The sequence below is a fragment of the Primulina eburnea genome, chromosome 2 (assembly GCF_022965805.1).
Source record: "Primulina eburnea isolate SZY01 chromosome 2, ASM2296580v1, whole genome shotgun sequence".
NCBI classification, from domain to species: domain Eukaryota; kingdom Viridiplantae; phylum Streptophyta; class Magnoliopsida; order Lamiales; family Gesneriaceae; genus Primulina; species Primulina eburnea.
Window position 1 is genome coordinate 46,610,759 of NC_133102.1, and position 19,482 is coordinate 46,630,240.

Here is a 19,482-nt window from a genome sequence, read left to right on the forward strand (position 1 = left end):
ATAATAATAATAATAATAATAATAATAATAATGACACCCTTCTGCCTTTCAAGATCAGTCCCAAACCCTCCAGTCCATCCATCCTCTAGCTTAGGCAGGAAGTTCATGATAGACTCATGTATTCTCTTATAAATATCAAGTTTGAGTGTCATTCACTATATTATTTTTCAGCAGCACTCTTAGCTGCCCTCTTCTTATATCTTCAGTCTTTGACTTGAGCGTCGGAGGAGCTACACCGAGACACCCTCATGATCTCCTTCTAATGGTCTTCTTCGTGATTTCACGCTCAGAGCAAATTCGAATCCTGCATCTAAATTAGTGTCACCTACTTGAATCGAACCCTAAATTTTCACTATTATTACAATAATAATATACACATTTTTCCTATTGATATATAGTTTTTCGATAATTATCTTACAAATTATAATAAATCTTTTTCTTATAGATATGAAAAATGGGATTTTGTTATTTTGTATTTATTATAAATATATGAACAAAGTAGTAGTATGCTATTAAAAGTGGAAAGATTAACGGGGCGGTTCCAATCCGGTTCCGGGTTGAACCGCTCCATTAAAGCATGCCTAGCTGCACTGCATCCGCCGTGTTGAGGATTAGGGTTTAAGCATTCACTTCACAGCGATAATGGTGTTACCTGCCATGGCGATTCGCAGGGCTCGATTTTCTTCAAACGTTGCAGCTTGTCTCTACAAGATAAGCCCATCTGTTGCCTTCATTTCAAACCCCAAATCACGAACCATAACCTTAACTGTAAACCTTTCACTCCACACAATTAGAAGCCTCTCAACCTCAGCTGCGCCAGAAGATTTCCAGAGGCGGGTTTCTCAGTCTTCTTCTTCTTTGGGTTTCAATCAAAACCCTGAAAATCAGTGGGATTCGCGAAACAATGGTACCCACCGAAACAATGATTTTCAGAATATGAATCAGGGTTATGCAAATCAAAGAAATTTGAATCCAGGTCAGGGATATTACCAGCAGGGAGGTTCAGACCCTAGCGCGAATTCTCCAAGTCAGAACCAGAATTATCCACCTCCCCGTGGAAATGCTAATCAGTGGAACAACCATCAAAATCAAGGATTTGCGCAAAATCAGAATCCAAATTTTAATAGGAATTATCCTCCCCAAGGAGGTTATCAGCGGAACCAGGGTTATCCTCAAAACTACGATCAGAGTCCTAATTATCCGCAGCAAGGAGGTGCAAATCCAAGGAGTGGTGATTTTAGTCAGAACTTTAATCAGGGGTATCCTCAGAGACAAAGCCAGAATCAATGGGGATCACATGGGCAAAATGCTGCTGGCCATGTACAGAATCAAGTTCCTGTAGCGAACGATCAAGCAACGAGTTCTGGTGAGCCTTCTGACATTGTTGACATTTTGAGTCTATGTCGCGAGGGGAAGCTTAAAGAAGCGATTGAACATATGGACAAGGGTGTTCCTGCCAATGCCGAATGTTTCAGTTTACTTTTTGCTTTGTGTGGGAGATCGAAGAAACTTGAGGAGGCGAAGAAAGTTCATGATTACTTCTTGAGGTCTACTTTTAGGGGTGATTTGCAACTGAATAATAAAGTTCTTGATATGTATTCAAATTGTGGAAGTATGACTGATGCACGTAGAGTTTTTGATCACATGCCCGATAGGAACATAGATTCTTGGCACCTGATGATTAGTGGGTATGCAGCAAATGGGCTTGGTGACGACGGGTTGGGAATGTACGAGCAGATGAGGATGTTGGGGGTACGGCCGACTGAGCAAACTTTTATGGCTGTTTTTGAGGCTTGTGCTAGTGCTGAAGCTATTGAAGAGGGTTTTTTACATTTCGAATCAATGAAGGCTGATTATGGGATTACTCCAGGGATGGAACATTATTTGGGACTTATTGGCGTCCTTGGAAAGTCTGGGCATCTGGCAGAGGTTATGGCATATGTCAAAACTCTTCCATTTGAGCCTACGGCTGTTATCTGGGAGGAGTCGATGAATTATGCTCGTATACATGGAGACATTGATCTTGAAGATCATACCGAGGAGTTGATGGTCAGCCTTGACCCTTCAAAGGCTATAGCCAACAAGATCCCCACTCCTCCGCCAAAGAAGCAGTCAGCAATGAACATGCTTGTTGGGAGGAACAGGATAACGGAGTTCCGTAGCCCAACTCTATACAAGGATGATGAGAAGTTGTTGGCTGCGAAAAAAGAGCAAGTTTATGTGCCTGACACTAGATATGTTCTCCATGACATCGATCAGGAGGCAAAGGAGCAAGCTCTGCTTTACCATAGCGAACGACTAGCAATTGCCTACGGTCTGATTAGTACTCCTGCAAGGACACCTCTTCGGATCATTAAGAACCTTCGAATTTGTGGTGATTGTCACAATGCTATTAAAATCATGTCGAGAATTGTTGGCAGGGAGTTGATTGTTAGAGACAACAAAAGATTTCATCATTTCAAGGATGGAAAATGCTCTTGTAATGACTACTGGTAAATGTCACAACCGGTAATGGCTGTTTGTACAAAGGTGGTTTGATGGCGATGTCTCCCCAAAGTCCCTTGTTCTGTGACGACAGGCTCGATGTGGTATATATATATTGTCAAGATTATTGGAAAGAATTTGTTGCAAGAGTAGAGATGACAAGTTATCAAATTTCTTTCCATCAGTTGTATCTTCTTCAATGGCAAAAGTTATTGTACCAGTTAATTTCCCTACCATTTGACATTCAAATTCGATTCTCTAGTTTCCAATTTCGATATATTGTACTTCGATTGAATTGATAGTATTTCTCCTCAAGTAATTAGTGGGTAAAAAGGTTTGGAAGATATTCTGATATGCCATAAGTAATAAGATATGGCAGAACAATTTTAATTGAACTTCTAACAAGTCGCACAAGAAGGATCTTATCGGTTAGACACAAAGAATATAAAATTTTCTCCCCCTCAGCCTTTATCAACAAGTTCCGACATATCCACTTAATTCTGTAATCAAACATCCCAAAACAGGGTCATGTTTCCTAGCTAACATTTTTTTTATTTGCTCTTCATCAATTGCAGCAACAGATGCTGGAATCGTGTGACAATGGTGCATATGCAAGAATAACGATCGAGAAATTCACAGTGTTAGACTTCAAGGTGGTTTTCCATTATCCAAATCCTCCATCACATCAATATCGTATCGTGCTGTTATCTTCTGTACATATCCTGCAAAAACATATAATTATGAATACAATGTTCGTGCAAGTATAATTGCACTAATTCAAATGAATTACTTTTCCGACAGGATGAAAATAGCAGCATTCTTGGAACGCCTGAATTGGAATAACTAAAATTCCACATACCGAACGATCATTTACTGAAGAAACATCAATTTTTTTTTTACTAAAATCCAGCTAGGAAAAGTATGCGATCACATTAGTTTTCTTGGCCTACAACTCAAGAACAAGAATCTGAAGATAAAGTTCTTTCGTGCTCTTAATAAGATATTCATTCCGAGAAACAAAAACAAGCATCTTCCAATCCCTCAATGAACACGATCCTTTGGGAATTTAAAAGTTTTTCGATCCAGCTACTGAAGAATAAAAAATGTCTTCAGTGCTAATACCACGCATAGAAAGGGGGGAACTAAAAGACGTGACTATGCTATGTAGGTTAATAAACATATGAAGTACCGAGACTGAAACGCAAGGCTGCTGTCAATTGATTCCTAGTCAAAATAGCAGTTATTGGTAAGCATATTTTAGATACAAAGGCAGTGAGATTCGACCTCAATATCTGAATTTTGGTAAATCAAATTATCCACCACTGACCTAGCTGATTGGTTAACCACCATGCTTAGTTTTTTCACACATAAAGGGGTTATCGTTTCTCAATCTTCTTCAACCATGAATAAAGAATCGGATAAAGCCTACATAGGAAAAAAAAACATTTCATGGAAAAATATTATTACCAACACCAAGGCAAGGGATGCACTTGCATATTGTCTCCTTCCCTCTTTTGTTGTAGTAGCTCACTAATCCTGTTCCTTGGCAACTGCGGCACTTCCCAGTCCATTCGTAAACCATCGGCTTACAATCCTGGAATCACAAAATACATTGCAATGGATATATTTATAAGAAAACATGTGGTGTGGCTGAAGTATCGGACACAATATGCTTTGACAAATGGCAATGCATAAATTTCCTTCTTGTGAATTTTAGACTAAACAACCAAAACTGTGAAATATACATCAAGTATAACGACACTTTAATGAAATACATCAAACACCTTCTACATGAAATATAGCAAACACCCTCGCCTTAAATTTGAAATCCCCCTTTTTACAGCATCAAAAGATCAAAATTTTCAGTTAAAACAAACGATGCAAAACCTAAAAATCAAATCTTCTCCCAAAACGAAATAAGAAAGATTAAAGACTACGTTCAATAACCAAGAAAAATCAAAAGACTACATACACACCAACACCTGAAATAGCAATATCTTGAAAGACAAACAAGGGGTCATAAAATCAAATAAAACCTGAATTTCAGGGTCGCATTTAAGCCTCTTTTCAATTTCCTCCGGTGATACTGGCGAAGAATTCGGGTAAGTCATGGGAAGAGGTAGAGCATCGCCATTGTCAGTCAAATAGCTCTCGCGGTCACGCGACCACTTCTCCTTCGCATTAATCTTAGTGTTCTTGCTGTTACTATTACTGGCAATGGTGGAGCCAATGTTCTCCGATAAACCCTGGCCGATCCTTCCAAAGACCGCAGAGGCGTCAGGTGCAGCGGGGAAGTTGAACCACCACCGCGGGGCTGTGTTCTCTGCGGAGGCGCGGCAGCGGAAGGCGTCTGTGGTCGGCAGAAGAGGATAAGAGAGAGGTGGGAATGTGAGGATTTGAGGTCTTGGGACACGAGAAATTGAGCTGGGGTTTAAGGGCAACATTGGATTGAAAGAAGAGAATCTTTGGGTGAGAAGAGCTGCCGGCAAATGGGTCGTATACGTGGATAAGCATTTATAGCATGCGCCGTATGCGTTGCATTTACTGCTTTTCTCCCTTTGGTTTCCCTACTAACCACCGGCCTAAGGATTCCGAAGAGTTGATCTTCTATTCTATGGTACAAGTCTATAATCCGTTCGATAAGAAATCCAGTCTGATCGATCGATTGGAAAAAATTCGTTCCATTCAATTTTGACTGATTTGCTTACTCTTAATTATTTATTTCCAACCACATGCACATCGACATATAAAAATAATGTTAACTCGAAAAGATTTTTCAGAATATAAAAAAAAATATGTCTTTGGTCGGGAGAACCAGTAATTTTAGTAATTGCTGTAATTTAGGCGTCAATCAAAAGCTGAATTTACGTAGATTTGAGTTTCATGAACTATAGAAGCATACAACCGAATTTACGAAGGTTTGAGTTTCATGAACTATAGAAACATACAATTGGGCGATGTAACTTTTTTATGACATGGGAACCAGCCTCGGCTATCCTTGCAGACCATGCTAGTCTTGTGTAAAAGACTCACTTGAGAAAGTATCGGGAATCAAACTTCTAACCATTGACAAGTCTTCACATACTTCATCAACTCGGATATCCTTTTGGGACAACTTGGCTATGCATTTTTGTTGGCCTTCCTTGCAGCTACTTGAAAGAAGCTCTAGTAAATATAACCAGTCAATTATATATCTTTCTCCCTTGTTAACTTTATCCGTCTTTGCTTATTTGATATTTTCCCTGCTGATTCCTGTAATTGGTGTATGCAATGGCCGTAGTTATTAAAAGGCAGCATGTGGTACAGCGTGGCCAAGCTTTTACAACTAGAAACACTAGTAAGACTCACGTGTTAGCCATAAAGTACATGTCTTGGTGTGCCTTAAAGGCTTGACGCGAGTTTTAAATTGCCTCAAATTACAGGATTGTGCATTTTAAGTGAAATCCAATGTAACTATATTTTATCATGCATTAATGAATACTTGTTTTGTTGTTGTTTAATGCTTTTTGAAGCATGCATTCTCTGTTATTCTTCAGCACTCCTCATTATGACAAGACACGTGTCTCGGCCATCACCTTGAGCCTAGGTTCCGTGGCACATGTGCAACTTACATCTTTGATAATTATGCCAGTGATCAATATGTTTGTATTTTTTGTGTATCAATGTTTATGGTTTTCATTTTTGCATCTTTCTGTTGCTCTTCGTAGTGATATCTTCTGTTTTAAGAGGGTTGTAGGAAGTAGGTACTTCAATGGGTTTGAGAAGAAACTGACAGGCTAGTAATATAGGGTGAAAACTGAGGGGGTCTTCATTTTCCACAAATATAAAAATCATTTGGAAAGTAACATGTTTAGATTTTTTGAAACTATTCCTCTCGGTTATATAGTTTGGTAGAAACTTGTAAAAAAAATATTTTGGTAGAAACTCTTTGATAGATTAAAGCGCATAATGTTCTTTTGTAGGGACCTCCTGGATTTGATGCGAGCGGGAATATTGGACCCAGAAGCAGCATTTATCAATGCTCCATTTGTAAGCCCATCTAATGCATGAATTCAACGCCTCTTCCCCATTTTGTTTTTGTTGTATTTGTCTTTGTGAGCTGTTTTTGATGTCATCTAGAATTGATACAGATACTAAACATTTTCCCTGTTCTTGACGCTGCCCACAATACAGTCAAAGCCGAATCACTAAAGTCGTTGACGACACTCACCCTCCATTCTGAACTTGTTTACAATTTCTCAGGTTGCTTGTAAGAAAGCTAGTAACTCATCATCATGCTTTGCTGGCTCTATTTAAGTCTTAATGTTTATTCTGTTTGTTCCAGATATCAGAATCCTTAAAGAGATGCGGCATATCTGATAGCACAAATTACATCCTTGTGGCTCGTTTTGGTGATTCTGCTGATGAGGTGAGACTGTTGCCTTTATGACATGCAGTCGTGCAGTTTTTTTATATACTTTTTAGATAATTGCAACTGAAAAGTTCTGTTTCGCCAGATGACAACCATAAAAGGACTCGTAAAGGGGAATGAAATTGACTTGGGGGAATTGGAAACACGGCTAACCAAGCTCAAATTCAAAAGGTTTTTTCTCCATCCATCTCTGCTGTAGAATTATTTTTAACATGCCCTAAGTTATCATGACCAATCCTATTCTTATTGATGTTTGTTTGTGTGGGGACCCGGGCTCTAACTCAATTCTTTTGGGATTTAATTAGATCTTTGTTCGAAAATGTGGGTCAAAATTTTGCTTTTAACATTAATTCAAATGTATAGATAAAGCATAACATGTCGTTAACTGAAATTAAACAACATAATGTACATACATATCTGTCTAGTACAACCATACACTAGTGTTCGAATCTCAAATACAAACATAAGTAGTACAAGTTTCATAAGAAAACACTAGTAATCTGCAATGCCCGAGATCTCCACGCTATCATCATCTCTCATCTAGCTCGTGACCCCGATCATGCCCCACCTGTTGCCATGCACACATACAGACACGACAACAGCCGGATAACTCCGGTGAGAACATATCCCAGTATAAAACATGGATGCATGCAATGTCATAAATCATGTACAAAAGCATAGCATATATCAATTAACATGAATAAAATCTAAACATGTAGAAGAATACAAATCTGTATTCAACATTCAAATCTTGACTCGACTCATTTCTAATCTAGGGATCCCGGTGTGAATAAGACGGTCTGTTACCTACCCAACCACTCGGGGCAACGGTACGTCTTATTCCTAGACTTCGGTCAACTCTGTATCGAGGGTCTGCACATATAGCAAATCTGCTCCTATGCGTCGATACACCGAAACATCTAGTTTTGGCAAGTCTGCCAATCTCTCCTATCTCAGGACTCGAATATAAATCAATAAACAAGGCATTACATAATCAATGTAATAACAATCTAGTATGTGATTTAGGGAAACTCGTATCAAATCTGAATCGAGTTGTGCAATCCCGTGACCACATGAATTATACCTTTCGTCGCACAATGTCTGTCGAGATCTTGAAGTCGGAATGTCACTCTGTCAAGAATAATCTGAAATAACAATATACAAAGCATTCTATCAAGATATAACTCATATCAAAATCTTGTACAAGTCAATACTCCATCCCGGTAACAATCGACGGCATAACGGCGTATTCTCGCAATACCGATCAACTCAAACAATGATACACAATCATAATTCAGTCCTAATCCCATCAACACATCCATATATATTCTGAAATCTGCATAAACTCGATCCATGCATGCTGGAAAATCGAACTCATAGCATATGACATCCATAATTCGATTCGGTAGTGAATATATCAAGCTCATACTATCAAGAACACATATCTTCAACAAAATCATAAATTCTCCAACACCTATGTTTCGAACCATGCTGAAAATGTATAAAACTTACGTCACTTTGTAGCCGTCAATGCAAGGAACACAAATCTTACCTCGGAATTAAAATCGGATCTCTAAATCTTGCACAATCTAAATCACAACTTGAAAGAAGTTTGAAGGATTTCTTGGGAGCTCTCGGTTCTTGCTATGGAGATCTGAAAAATGAAGACTCAGCAGATTCCTATATATATATATGTGCCATGTGTCAACACGAAATTCAAAGGTGGCAATCTCGCATGCAAACCGCGGGTGCGGTGACTCAAGAGTGCGGGTGCGCTGTGCTCTCGGCAGCAATATTATTTTCTGGAATTCTTAGACCGCGGGTGCGGTCCTTACATAACCGCGGGTGCGGTCTCACACTGCGGGGGCGGTCTTGCTAACACCGCGGATGCGGTGTCTGTTCGCACAAATTCACTAATTTCCTCTCAATGCACCGCGGGTGCTGTATCTCTAACACCGTGGGTGCGGTGTGGCTTCGGCCCTGGTGCTCAAAATCTCATAATTCATGCATTCTTATCTATACAAGTCTAACATCAATGCAAATTGACAATTCTCGAGCCTTACATTTCTCCCCCTCTTAGACAGGAGTTCGTCCTCGAACTCGCAAACAACTTAATCAATTATAGTAAAGGAAGAAATGACCTTAGAACTGAAAGAAAACTCACATCATACAAATAGCTCAGGATGCCTCTGTCTCATCTCAGACTCTGTCTCCCAAGTTGCTTCCTCGATGCCATGACGACTCCATTGAATCTTCACTAGCGGAATGGTCTTGGTTCTAAGCCGTTTCTCTTTCCGATCAAGAATCTGTATCGGTCTTTCAACGTAGCTCAAGGTCTGATCCAGCTCGGCTTCGTCAGGTTGAATGACGTGAGAATCATCCGGCATATATTTGCGCAACATCGATACATGAAAAACATCATGTATACCGGACAATGAAGGAGGAAGCGCAAGTCTGTAAGCTCGATCGCCAATCTTCTCAAGAATCTCATACGGACCGACGTATCTAGGAGACAACTTTCCTCGCTTGCCAAATCTGACAACGCCTCTGAAAGGTGAAATCTTCAGAAATACTCTGTCTCCCTGTTCGAATACTAACGGTCTGCGTCTAATATTGGCGTACTTCGCTTGCCTATCCTGTGCCGTCTTCATTCGTTTCTGAATGATCTTCACTTTTTCTGTCATCTCACGAATCATATCAGGCCCTAACTCTGGTACCTCAGAAATATCATCCCAATACAACGGAGATCTGCACTTCTTTCCGTATAAAGCTTCGAACGGTGCCATCTCTATGCTCGTCTGATAGCTGTTGTTGTATGAAAACTCACACAATGGCAATGAATCTTGCTAACTAGTACCAAAATCTAGTACTACAGCTCTCAGCATATCCTCTAAAGTCTGGATAGTCCGCTCTGACTGTCCGTCCGTCTGGGGATGATAAGCAGTGCTCAGGTGTAAAGTCGTACCCAAAGCCTGCTGCAAGCTGTGCCAAAAGTGAGAAGTGAATCGTGGATCCCGATCTGATACGATCGACTTTGGCACACCGTGTAATCTGACGACCTCTCTGACATACAACTCTGCCATCTGATCGTGTCGATAGGTCATCCTGTACGGAATGAAACAGGCAGATTTGGTCAATCTGTCAATGATGACCCAAATCGAATCACAGCCACGGGATGATCGAGGTAACTTCGTCACAAAGTCCATGGAAATGTGGTCCCATTTCCACTCAGGAACAGACAAACTCTGAAGTAAACCTCCGGGCTTCTTTCTCTCTGCCTTCACTTGCTGGCAATTCAGGCATCTAGACACGAATTCTGCAATGTCTGTCTTCATCTGTTTCCACCAAAATTGTGTCTTCAAGTCATTGTACATCTTTCTGCCACCAGGATGAATGCTGAACCGACTACAGTGTGCCTCCGACATGATCTGTCGTCTCAAATCTGAAATCTCTGGCACTACTAAGCGGTTATTCACATACAGAACAGAATCTCTGACCTGATATTCTGATATATGACCAGCTCTGACCATATCAATCGATCTCTGCACGCTCGGATCAGTTCTTTGTGCTTCTTTGATCCTCGAAATCAGATCTGGCTCAATCTGAATCGTAGCAAGTCGCAGCGGTCTACTCTCTGTATCAAATGTCAATCTAGACAAGCAACAATCTTCTACTAAACTCGATACACCTATAGTCGACAAGGAAAGAGCACATACCTTTCGACTCAAGGCGTCTGCCGCTGCATTCGACTTTCCTGGATGGTACTTGATCTCGCAATCAAAATCTTTCAACAGATCAAGCCATCGCCGCTGTCTCATGTTCAACTCTGACTGAGAAAAGAGATACTTCAAGCTCTTATGATCAGAATAAATCTCGAATTTCTCGCCATACAGATAATGACGCCAGATCTTAAGTGCAAACACAATCGCCGCCAATTCAAGATCATGAATCGGATAACGAGTCTCGTGCGGCTTCAGCTGTCTAGAGGCGTACGCTATCACGTGCCCTCGCTGCATAAGAACACATCCTAACCCTCTGTGAGATGCGTCACAGTATACAACGAACTCACCTGTACCTGCAGGAATCGTCAAGACAGGCGCACTAGTCAGCCTCTTCTTCAGCTCTACAAAACTGGTTTCACAATCTTCGGACCACACAAATGGCATATTCTTCTGGGTCAACTGAGTGATAGGCTTCGCTATACTGGAGAAATCTCGGATAAAACGTCGATAATACCCGGCTAGACCCATGAAACTGCGTATCTCAGGCACAGAAGTCGGTCTTGGCCAACTGATCACAGCCTCAACTTTACTCGGATCTACCGCAATACCATCTCCAGATATAATATGCCCCAAGAAGACAACCTGTCTCAGCCAGAATTCACACTTGGACAGTTTGGCATACAACCGCTCATTCCTCAAAGTCTTCAATACAATTCTCAGATGATCTGCATGCTCAGTCAAACTCTTCGAATACACCAAAATGTCGTCAATAAACACAATCACAAATTCATTTAAATATCTCTGAAAAATGCGGTTCATCAAACTCATAAACACCGCAGGTGCATTCGTCAAACCGAAAGGCATAACAACAAACTCGTAATGTCCATACCTGGTTCGGAATGCAGTCTTCGGAATATCAACGTCTCTAACTCGGAGCTGATGATACCCTGATCTCAAATCAATCTTCGAATATACCGAAGATCCCTGTAACTGATCAAACAGATCGTCGATGCGAGGCAAAGGATATTTGTTCTTCACTGTTGCCTTGTTCAACTGTCTGTAATCAATACATAGTCGCATCGAACCATCTTTCTTTCTAACGAAAAGCACCGGAGCACCCCCAAGGTGATACACTGGGTCTGATATATCCCTTGGACAAAAGATCCTCCAACTGTACTTTCAACTCTTTCAGCTCTATCGGTGCCATCCTATACAGAGCTCTCGAAATAGGAACAGAACCGGGCATAAGATCTATGCTGAAATCAACCTCTCGAACCGGAGGCAACCCTGGTATCTCGTCAGGAAAAACATCTGCAAACTCACAAACTACTGGCAGATCTGCCAAAGTAGGACTCGACTTCAGTAAATCTACTGAATATACGAGAAAGCCCTCTGCTCCTCTCTGAAGCAATCTACTCATAGTCAGAGCAGATACTAAGGGAATCCGAGATCTGGAACCCTTGCCGTAGAATTTCCACTCCTCTGTCATTTCAGGTCTGAATCTGACAATTTTGTGGAAACAATCTACCGTGGCCCTGTACCTGGTTAACATGTCTATGCCAACTATACAGTCAAATCAGCTAAACCAAGTACTACACAATCAAGATCAATCTCATGCCCCTCAAACTGAAGCATACAGTGTCTAACAGTAGTCACAGATATCAAACCACTTCCCAACGGAGAAGCTATAGACACTACTGTAGACATCGACTCAACAGGTAATGCATGTCTCAATGCAAAATGTTCAGAGATGAATGTATGAGATGCACCTGTGTCAATCAACACATATGCAGGATAACCGCAAAGAAAACAGCTACCTGCAATGACGTCATCTGGCGCCTCCTGCGCCTGCTCCTCTGTCAGGGCAAAAACACGTGCCTGCTGTCTGGGAGGCTGACTCACAGTCTGACTACCTCCTGGTCTCTGCTGGGTCTGTGTGGAGGGTGGCTGAAAGGAGTGCACAGAGGATGCCTGTCTCTCCATCTGTGGCGCTGGTGCTGATGATCCGGTGCTCTGGAATCGTTGTGCACCTCTCTGGGGACAAACTCTAGCGAAGTGTCCCTGTTGCCTACAGATGTTGCAGCGTCCCATAACTCCTTGACACTGCTCCGTCGCATGTCGCCCTCCGCACGAACCACAGTATGCGCCACTATACTCTGACCCCTGACCTCTCTGTCGAGATCCACTCGAACTCGATGAACTACTCCCAGATTTCTTAAACTGTTTGCCTTTAGCCTTCAGAAAATCCTTCTTACCACTACCACTAGCTCTGCTGTCAAAACGAGGAGGAGGTGGTGGAAACTGTACGGTAGTAGGCTGTGGCGGTCTCTGCCCCTGAACACCGTAGGAAGCCCCTCGCTGCCTGATCAAGCCAGCCTCGGCTCCCTTCGCTCGGTTCAGTGCCTCTGAAAAAGTACTAGGCCGTCCCGTGTTCACCAAAGTAAAGACATCCGGATTCAATCCGTTGATGAACTGATCGGCCACTGCCTCGTCGTTTCCGGCCACATGTGGTGCAAATCGTAACAATGCAGAAAATTTAGCCACATACTCCTCGATGTTCCACTGTCCCTGCTTCAGATTCGCAAATTCAGCTCCCTTATCTTTCCGGTAGGAGACGGGAAAGAAGCGCTGATAGAACTCATCTTTGAATACTTTCCACGTGATGTCAATGCCTCGGTGCTCCAAGGCTCTCTTCGTAGTCAACCACCAGCTCTTGGCAACCTCTTGCATCTGATGCCCTATCAGTTTCACACGTCGCTCGTCAGTGTAAGCCAAAGACTCAAACAACATCTCGATATCATCGAGCCAACTCTCGCACTCTACTGCACTCTCTGTGCCCTTCAGCGTAGGCGGATGGAAAGACTGAAATCTCTTCAATAAGGTCTCCATCGGTGTAGCGGTAACATCCATCTGTGCACCTGATGTGCTACCCTGCTCTGGCTGTGGCACTCGTCTAGGCGGCATAAATCTGATTATCAAACTAATTAGTACCCAATTAATATCATCTGTCTCAGCCCTCCTCTGATCATAGACTCTGATCGAGAATCGGTTCTGATTCAGGCTTGAAATGCTGTAAATCAATTTAGATAATACAACACAACATATAATAGGGAAAGCAATAAAGCATGCTAGCATCTCAAAAGCAAGGAAGATGACTCGATCTACCCCGCTCATTCTATTCTATCTCAGTCTACAGAACCTACTGCTCTGATACCACCTGTTGTGGGGACCCGGGCTCTAACTCAATTCTTTTGGGATTTAATTGGATCTTTGTTCGAAAATGTGGGTCAAAATTTTGCTTTTAACATTAATTCAAATGTATAGATAAAGCATAACATGTCGTTAACTGAAATTAAACAACATAATGTACATACATATCTGCCTAATACAACCATACACTAGTGTTCGAATCTCAAATACAAACATAAGTAGTACAAGTTTCATAAGAAAACACTAGTAATCTGCAATACCCGAGATCTCCACGCTATCATCATCTCTCATCTAGCTCGTGACCCCGATCCTGCCCCACCTGTTGCCATGCACACATACAGACACGACAACAGCCGGATAACTCCGGTGAGAACATATCCCAGTATAAAACATGGATGCATGCAATGTCATAAATCATGTACAAAAGCATAGCATATATCAATTAACATGAATAAAATCTAAACATGTAGAAGAATACAAATCTGTATTCAACATTCAAATCTTGACTCGACTCATTTCTAATCTAGGGATCCCGGTGTGAATAAGACGGTCTGTTACCTACCCAACCACTCGGGGCAACGGTACGTCTTATTCCTAGACTTCGGTCAACTCTGTATCGAGGGTCTGCACATATAGCAAATCTGCTCCTATGCGTCGATACACCGAAACGTCTAGTTTTGGCAAGTCTGCCAATCTCTCCTATCTCAGGACTCGAATATAAATCAATAAACAAGGCATTACATAATCAATGTAATAACAATCTAGTATGTGATTTAGGGAAACTCGTATCAAATCTGAATCGAGTTGTGCAATCCCGTGACCACATGAATTATACCTTTCGTCGCACAATGTCTGTCGAGATCTTGAAGTCGGAATGTCACTCTGTCAAGACTAATCTGAAATAACAATATACAAAGCATTCTATCAAGATATAACTCATATCAAAATCTTGTACAAGTCAATACTCCATCCCGGTAACAATCGACGGCATAACGGCGTATTCTCGCAATACCGATCAACTCAAACAATGATACACAATCATAATTCAGTCCTAATCCCATCAACACATCCATATATATTCTGAAATCTGCATAAACTCGATCCATGCATGCTGGAAAATCGAACTCATAGCATATGACATCCATAATTCGATTCGGTAGTGAATATATCAAGCTCATACTATCAAGAACACATATCTTCAACAAAATCATAAATTCTCCAACACCTATGTTTCGAACCATGCTGAAAATGTATAAAACTTACGTCACTTTGTAGCCGTCAATGCAAGGAACACAAATCTTACCTCGGAATTAAAATCGGATCTCTAAATCTTGCACAATCTAAATCACAACTTGAAAGAAGTTTGAAGGATTTCTTGGGAGCTCTCGGTTCTTGCTATGGAGATCTGAAAAATGAAGACTCAGCAGATTCCTATATATATATATGTGCCATGTGTCAACACGAAATTCAAAGGTGGCAATCTCGCATGCAAACCGCGGGTGCGGTGACTCAAGAGTGCGGGTGCGCTGTGCTCTCGGCAGCAATATTATTTTCTGGAATTCTTAGACCGCGGGTGCGGTCCTTACATAACCGCGGGTGCGGTCTCACACTGCGGGGGCGGTCTTGCTAACACCGCGGGTGCGGTGTCTGTTCGCACAAATTCACTAATTTCCTCTCAATGCACCGCGGGTGCTGTATCTCTAACACCGCGGGTGCGGTGTGGCTTCGGCCCTGGTGCTCAAAATCTCATAATTCATGCATTCTTATCTATACAAGTCTAACATCAATGCAAATTGACAATTCTCGAGCCTTACAGTTTGGTATCTTGATAGCTATACAGCGCTACAAAATCTCGGAGCAAGAGCTTGGAATATCTTCTCTTGCAGATGACATAACATGCAGGATTGCGCGGCACAAGATGCATTGTGAGGTGAAAACTTTGCACTTTAACGTCTGCGTTGTGAACCATCTCATGAAATTTCTTTCTTTAATTGACAAGACTATTTGTATTATTATTTCATAACTGTTCACAATTATAATATCGAATAGAGCTTCTTGCGAAATGTGCGGTTATCCCACTCTCCTTTCCACATCAAACCCCATCTCCATTTTTGTCAAACCTACTTGACTTCTGCTCGGTGTTTCAACTTCTCAATTTGAGCTCGATATGTGTAGTACTTTATATTTTGACATTATATAGAACTTTCTTCATCTAAAGTTAAGCACATAAAACTTACGAAATACTGACAAATAAAGTAATAAACTGTAACTCTGTGGAAACTATCAAATATCACATCATCATCCGTTCCAATGGAAACATTTTTCAATCTATTTGACCTTCTAAAACTTGGAATACGAACTAATAATATTGATGCTGTTTGTGCCAGACAATGAAATGCAAAACTACTAACAGGGTGCGCAATAAATGAGCAATCTGGATAACTCTTGAAAAAGATAAAAGTAAATAAATAGAGTTTACATCTGCACTTGAAATTAAAAGAATCAGCGTAACATGATACAATGTGGTAGAACCCAACAAATTTTTTTTAAAAATAAAATAAAAAAGGAAACTTCTCTTTACATGCACAATATGGCCTAACCGAGCATCCGACTTATAAACACCATCAATGCTAAAATCCAATGTATGATTCATCTCTTCCCAACCATGCTGAAGGATGTAACTTTCATTGCGGTGGCCACAACCAGTGGAGCTTCTGGTGAGTTCCTGAATGTGAATTTGTCGTGCATGAACTGACTTTCAATAATGGATTCATCCTTAGACACTATTTTGTAGCAGTAGCAACTCTTGGGTCCTTGCTGATTCTGATAGCAACTATGTGCGCTGTTCCTAATCAGCTGAAAATTCCATATTACGCTGAACTTGCCCACGGTTGCGACCAAATGTTTTTCTTGCTTCCCACTTTCAGTGACCTGATAAAATAAGGAAATATGTAATGTTAGATGACATTGTTGGATTGAAGACCAAGGACATGCTATACCCAAATTCACTACCATAACAGAGTAAAACCCCTGTTTAGCTAACCAGAATTTCATGTAGGACAAGCTGGCAAAATTGCATATAAATTTGTGTTGTTTTAAAGAGTTAAAAGTACATGAGAAAATCAAAAAGCCAGACCACCCCCAAAACCCATCTTATTTTCCATTTGATAGCTAAAACCCCAACAACAATTTGCTTGTGATCCAAATGATTCCTTTGCCATGAAATTGTCTCAGCGTTGTAAAATATTATTTTGAAGATAATAAAAATTAAAACGTATGAACATTTTATCCCATTAGATCATATTCTATAGTCTATTTAACCCAACAGTTTATCATTATATGCATCACTTTTTGAGTCATAAAAGTTATAAAGCATGATGAAATATTTGGTTATGTGGAAAAAAGTTTGGAGGCATTACTTGCACAAATGTAGTGGACTTACCCAAGAGAAATGGCCAGCATGGAACTTATTATCGGATCCAGCCAAATGTGCATCCACAGGGTTCAGCTTCAGTAACCTTGGAGCCGGAATTTTATTCCCCATCCGATCACTAAAACCAGTTTTTGTTTTCCCATCCTTATCCGTGAATAAAGTGCATATTAAGATCAGATGAGTGTCTGTAGTGCCCAATACCCACTTGCCGTCATATGTAACATCAACCGATGTAATAGGTGAACCAAATCCAGGGAAAACTGTTTTTGCCTGCCTCATAGTAGTTCTTGAGTATAATCTCATTTTACCATCAAGCGAACCAACAACAATCGACCCGTCTCCAGCGGTTGCAAAACATTGAAAATTTGTTCCTCTTGAGAACTGATGCCCTTGGCTCCATTGCAGCACAGGAGAATTCACGTTTGCTATCTTTTGGACCATCCCCTTCTTATCTCGCATATCCCATTGACATAATCTATTATCATCCAGACCTAAGAAAGTTGACTCAGATGGGTCTAACTGCGACCCCTTTGCATCGCTGGTTATATCTTTCATCGTGATATCGACACCATCCTTCTCAAACTTCCAATCTGTAACAATCTTCCCAGTTTCAATGTCCAATTGGTGAAGCCCTGAAGAGTGGGGTTTGCCTTCCATCGGATTCATCAGCATCATGTTCGTCTCCCCCCTCATCAAAAGGGCCTTTTTGGGAGTAGACTTCCCACCTGACCCCAATTTCCAGTCATCGAACTTTACATAGACTCCCTTTCCATGGATCCCATGGCTAAAGTTCTTCACAACCTGAACACCAGAACCATCAACCAAGAAACTGTTATCTAATGCACCTAGAGCCAAGCTTTGAATCCCACCACCTGTGGATGCCTCCTCAAATTCCTCCGACAAATCCCGACTCTCCCTAGCAGGGAATGGCACCTGCCCTTTCTCTGGAGTCTTCCAGATGCCATCAGCTGCATCCTCCCATATAGAATCATCCGATTCCTCTGGCTTCAACCATCCAATGAAATTTTTTCCATAAATCTTCACTTTATTTTCGTCTGTGGACCTCAACCCATAAACATTTTCAAACAAAAAATCCTGAAAATTAGTAACGAAACTTCTATACTCCTCGTCAGTAAAAAAATTCAGAGCCCAAACTCCCCTATCCACAAAATCAACTCTCCTCTGATCCCCAAAAAACTTCATCTGCATATCATTAGACACCTTCACTCTAATTTTCTTCCCCACCTTCAAAAACCAAAATCCCACACCACCCAATAATTCATTTTCATCATCTTCGTATTCCTCATCTCCAATATTCAAGGTCTTAACAAATTTATAAGAAATAAGCTTCTCTGAAACTTCCCATTTGGCCTTCGGCGTATTTCCACCTATATGGACATAAAGCTTAACGAAGTTTAAGGGTTTCCCATTGGTTTTCTGAACAGAAGGGGCCGGGATTTTTCCATATTTCAGCTTTAAATCCTGAAGCCGAGAATCAACTTCATCCACTGCTCTCGTACTCACTGTCGGACTCCAATCTTCCGCATCAGCATAAATTTCAGAAGTGTTCTCTTCATTCTTGAACTCATCCTCGTCGGAGTATTCCGATGAATCCGAACGCTCAAGTCCTTCGCGGCTGTGAGAACCACCCATAACTGATTATATTTATTCCTAAGAACAATATGCCCCCGAACCCTTCAAATTCAAGGAATTCAAGAAACGAAATCACACAAGAAGAAATGAAATCTCGAATCTGGACGACGCAAACTGCAGAATTCGAAATTCCGATTTGGGAAAGTAGTGTAAGTTTAAAACTAAAGGAGGCGGTTAAGTATTTATATAAACAAACTGGAATTTGCCGGCATCCAGTTGCGTGTGATTGCATTGCTTGGTGTGTAAGGAAACAATGATGTGTCCCAAACGCGGAAAACGGCGTGTCTTCAACTTAAATTGTCTCTATCAAATTGACCCAATCGAATTTCGAAATTGCCATTTTGGTCCAGTCTATTTATTTTATGAGTAGGTCTAATGTGAGACCGTCTCACGGATCTCAATCTGTGAGACGGGTCAACCCTACCTATATTCATAATAAAAATTAAGACTCTTAACATAAAAAGTAATACTTTTTCATTGATTATCCAAATAAAGATCCGTTTCACATAATACGATCCGTGAGACAGTCTTGCACAAGTTTTTGTGTTATTTTATTTGGCTTTATCAAA

The 19,482-nt window shown here is 41.0% G+C and overlaps 3 protein-coding genes and 1 long non-coding RNA gene across 4 annotated transcripts; 2 read left to right on the top strand and 2 right to left on the bottom strand.

The window, feature by feature from the left end:
• Positions 1–513: 513 nt before the first annotated feature.
• Positions 514–2,735, top strand: LOC140823803 (pentatricopeptide repeat-containing protein At2g15690, mitochondrial-like). The gene has a single exon (XM_073185307.1). It carries the CDS (start codon positions 643–645, stop codon positions 2,494–2,496), a length of 1,854 nt encoding a protein of 617 aa, XP_073041408.1. The 5' UTR covers positions 514–642; the 3' UTR covers positions 2,497–2,735.
• Positions 2,512–5,079, bottom strand: LOC140823804 (protein disulfide-isomerase SCO2). Its single transcript, XM_073185309.1, has 3 exons — positions 4,521–5,079; positions 3,952–4,078; positions 2,512–3,206 (listed from the first exon to the last, which is right to left on the bottom strand). The coding sequence occupies exons 1-3, from the start codon at positions 4,926–4,928 to the stop codon at positions 3,133–3,135; spliced, it is 609 nt and encodes a 202-aa protein (XP_073041410.1). The 5' UTR covers positions 4,929–5,079; the 3' UTR covers positions 2,512–3,132.
• Positions 5,080–5,291: 212 nt separating this feature from the next.
• LOC140824835 (uncharacterized) lies at positions 5,292–15,839 on the top strand. The gene is made up of 5 exons (XR_012116465.1): positions 5,292–6,513; positions 6,615–6,726; positions 6,809–6,892; positions 6,981–7,066; positions 15,668–15,839. It is a non-coding gene; the product is annotated as an uncharacterized lncRNA (long non-coding RNA).
• Positions 15,840–16,266: 427 nt separating this feature from the next.
• Positions 16,267–19,133, bottom strand: LOC140823805 (protein CYPRO4-like). The gene is made up of 2 exons (XM_073185310.1): positions 17,270–19,133; positions 16,267–16,758 (listed from the first exon to the last, which is right to left on the bottom strand). The coding sequence occupies exons 1-2, from the start codon at positions 18,911–18,913 to the stop codon at positions 16,477–16,479; spliced, it is 1,926 nt and encodes a 641-aa protein (XP_073041411.1). The 5' UTR covers positions 18,914–19,133; the 3' UTR covers positions 16,267–16,476.
• Positions 19,134–19,482: the final 349 nt, after the last annotated feature.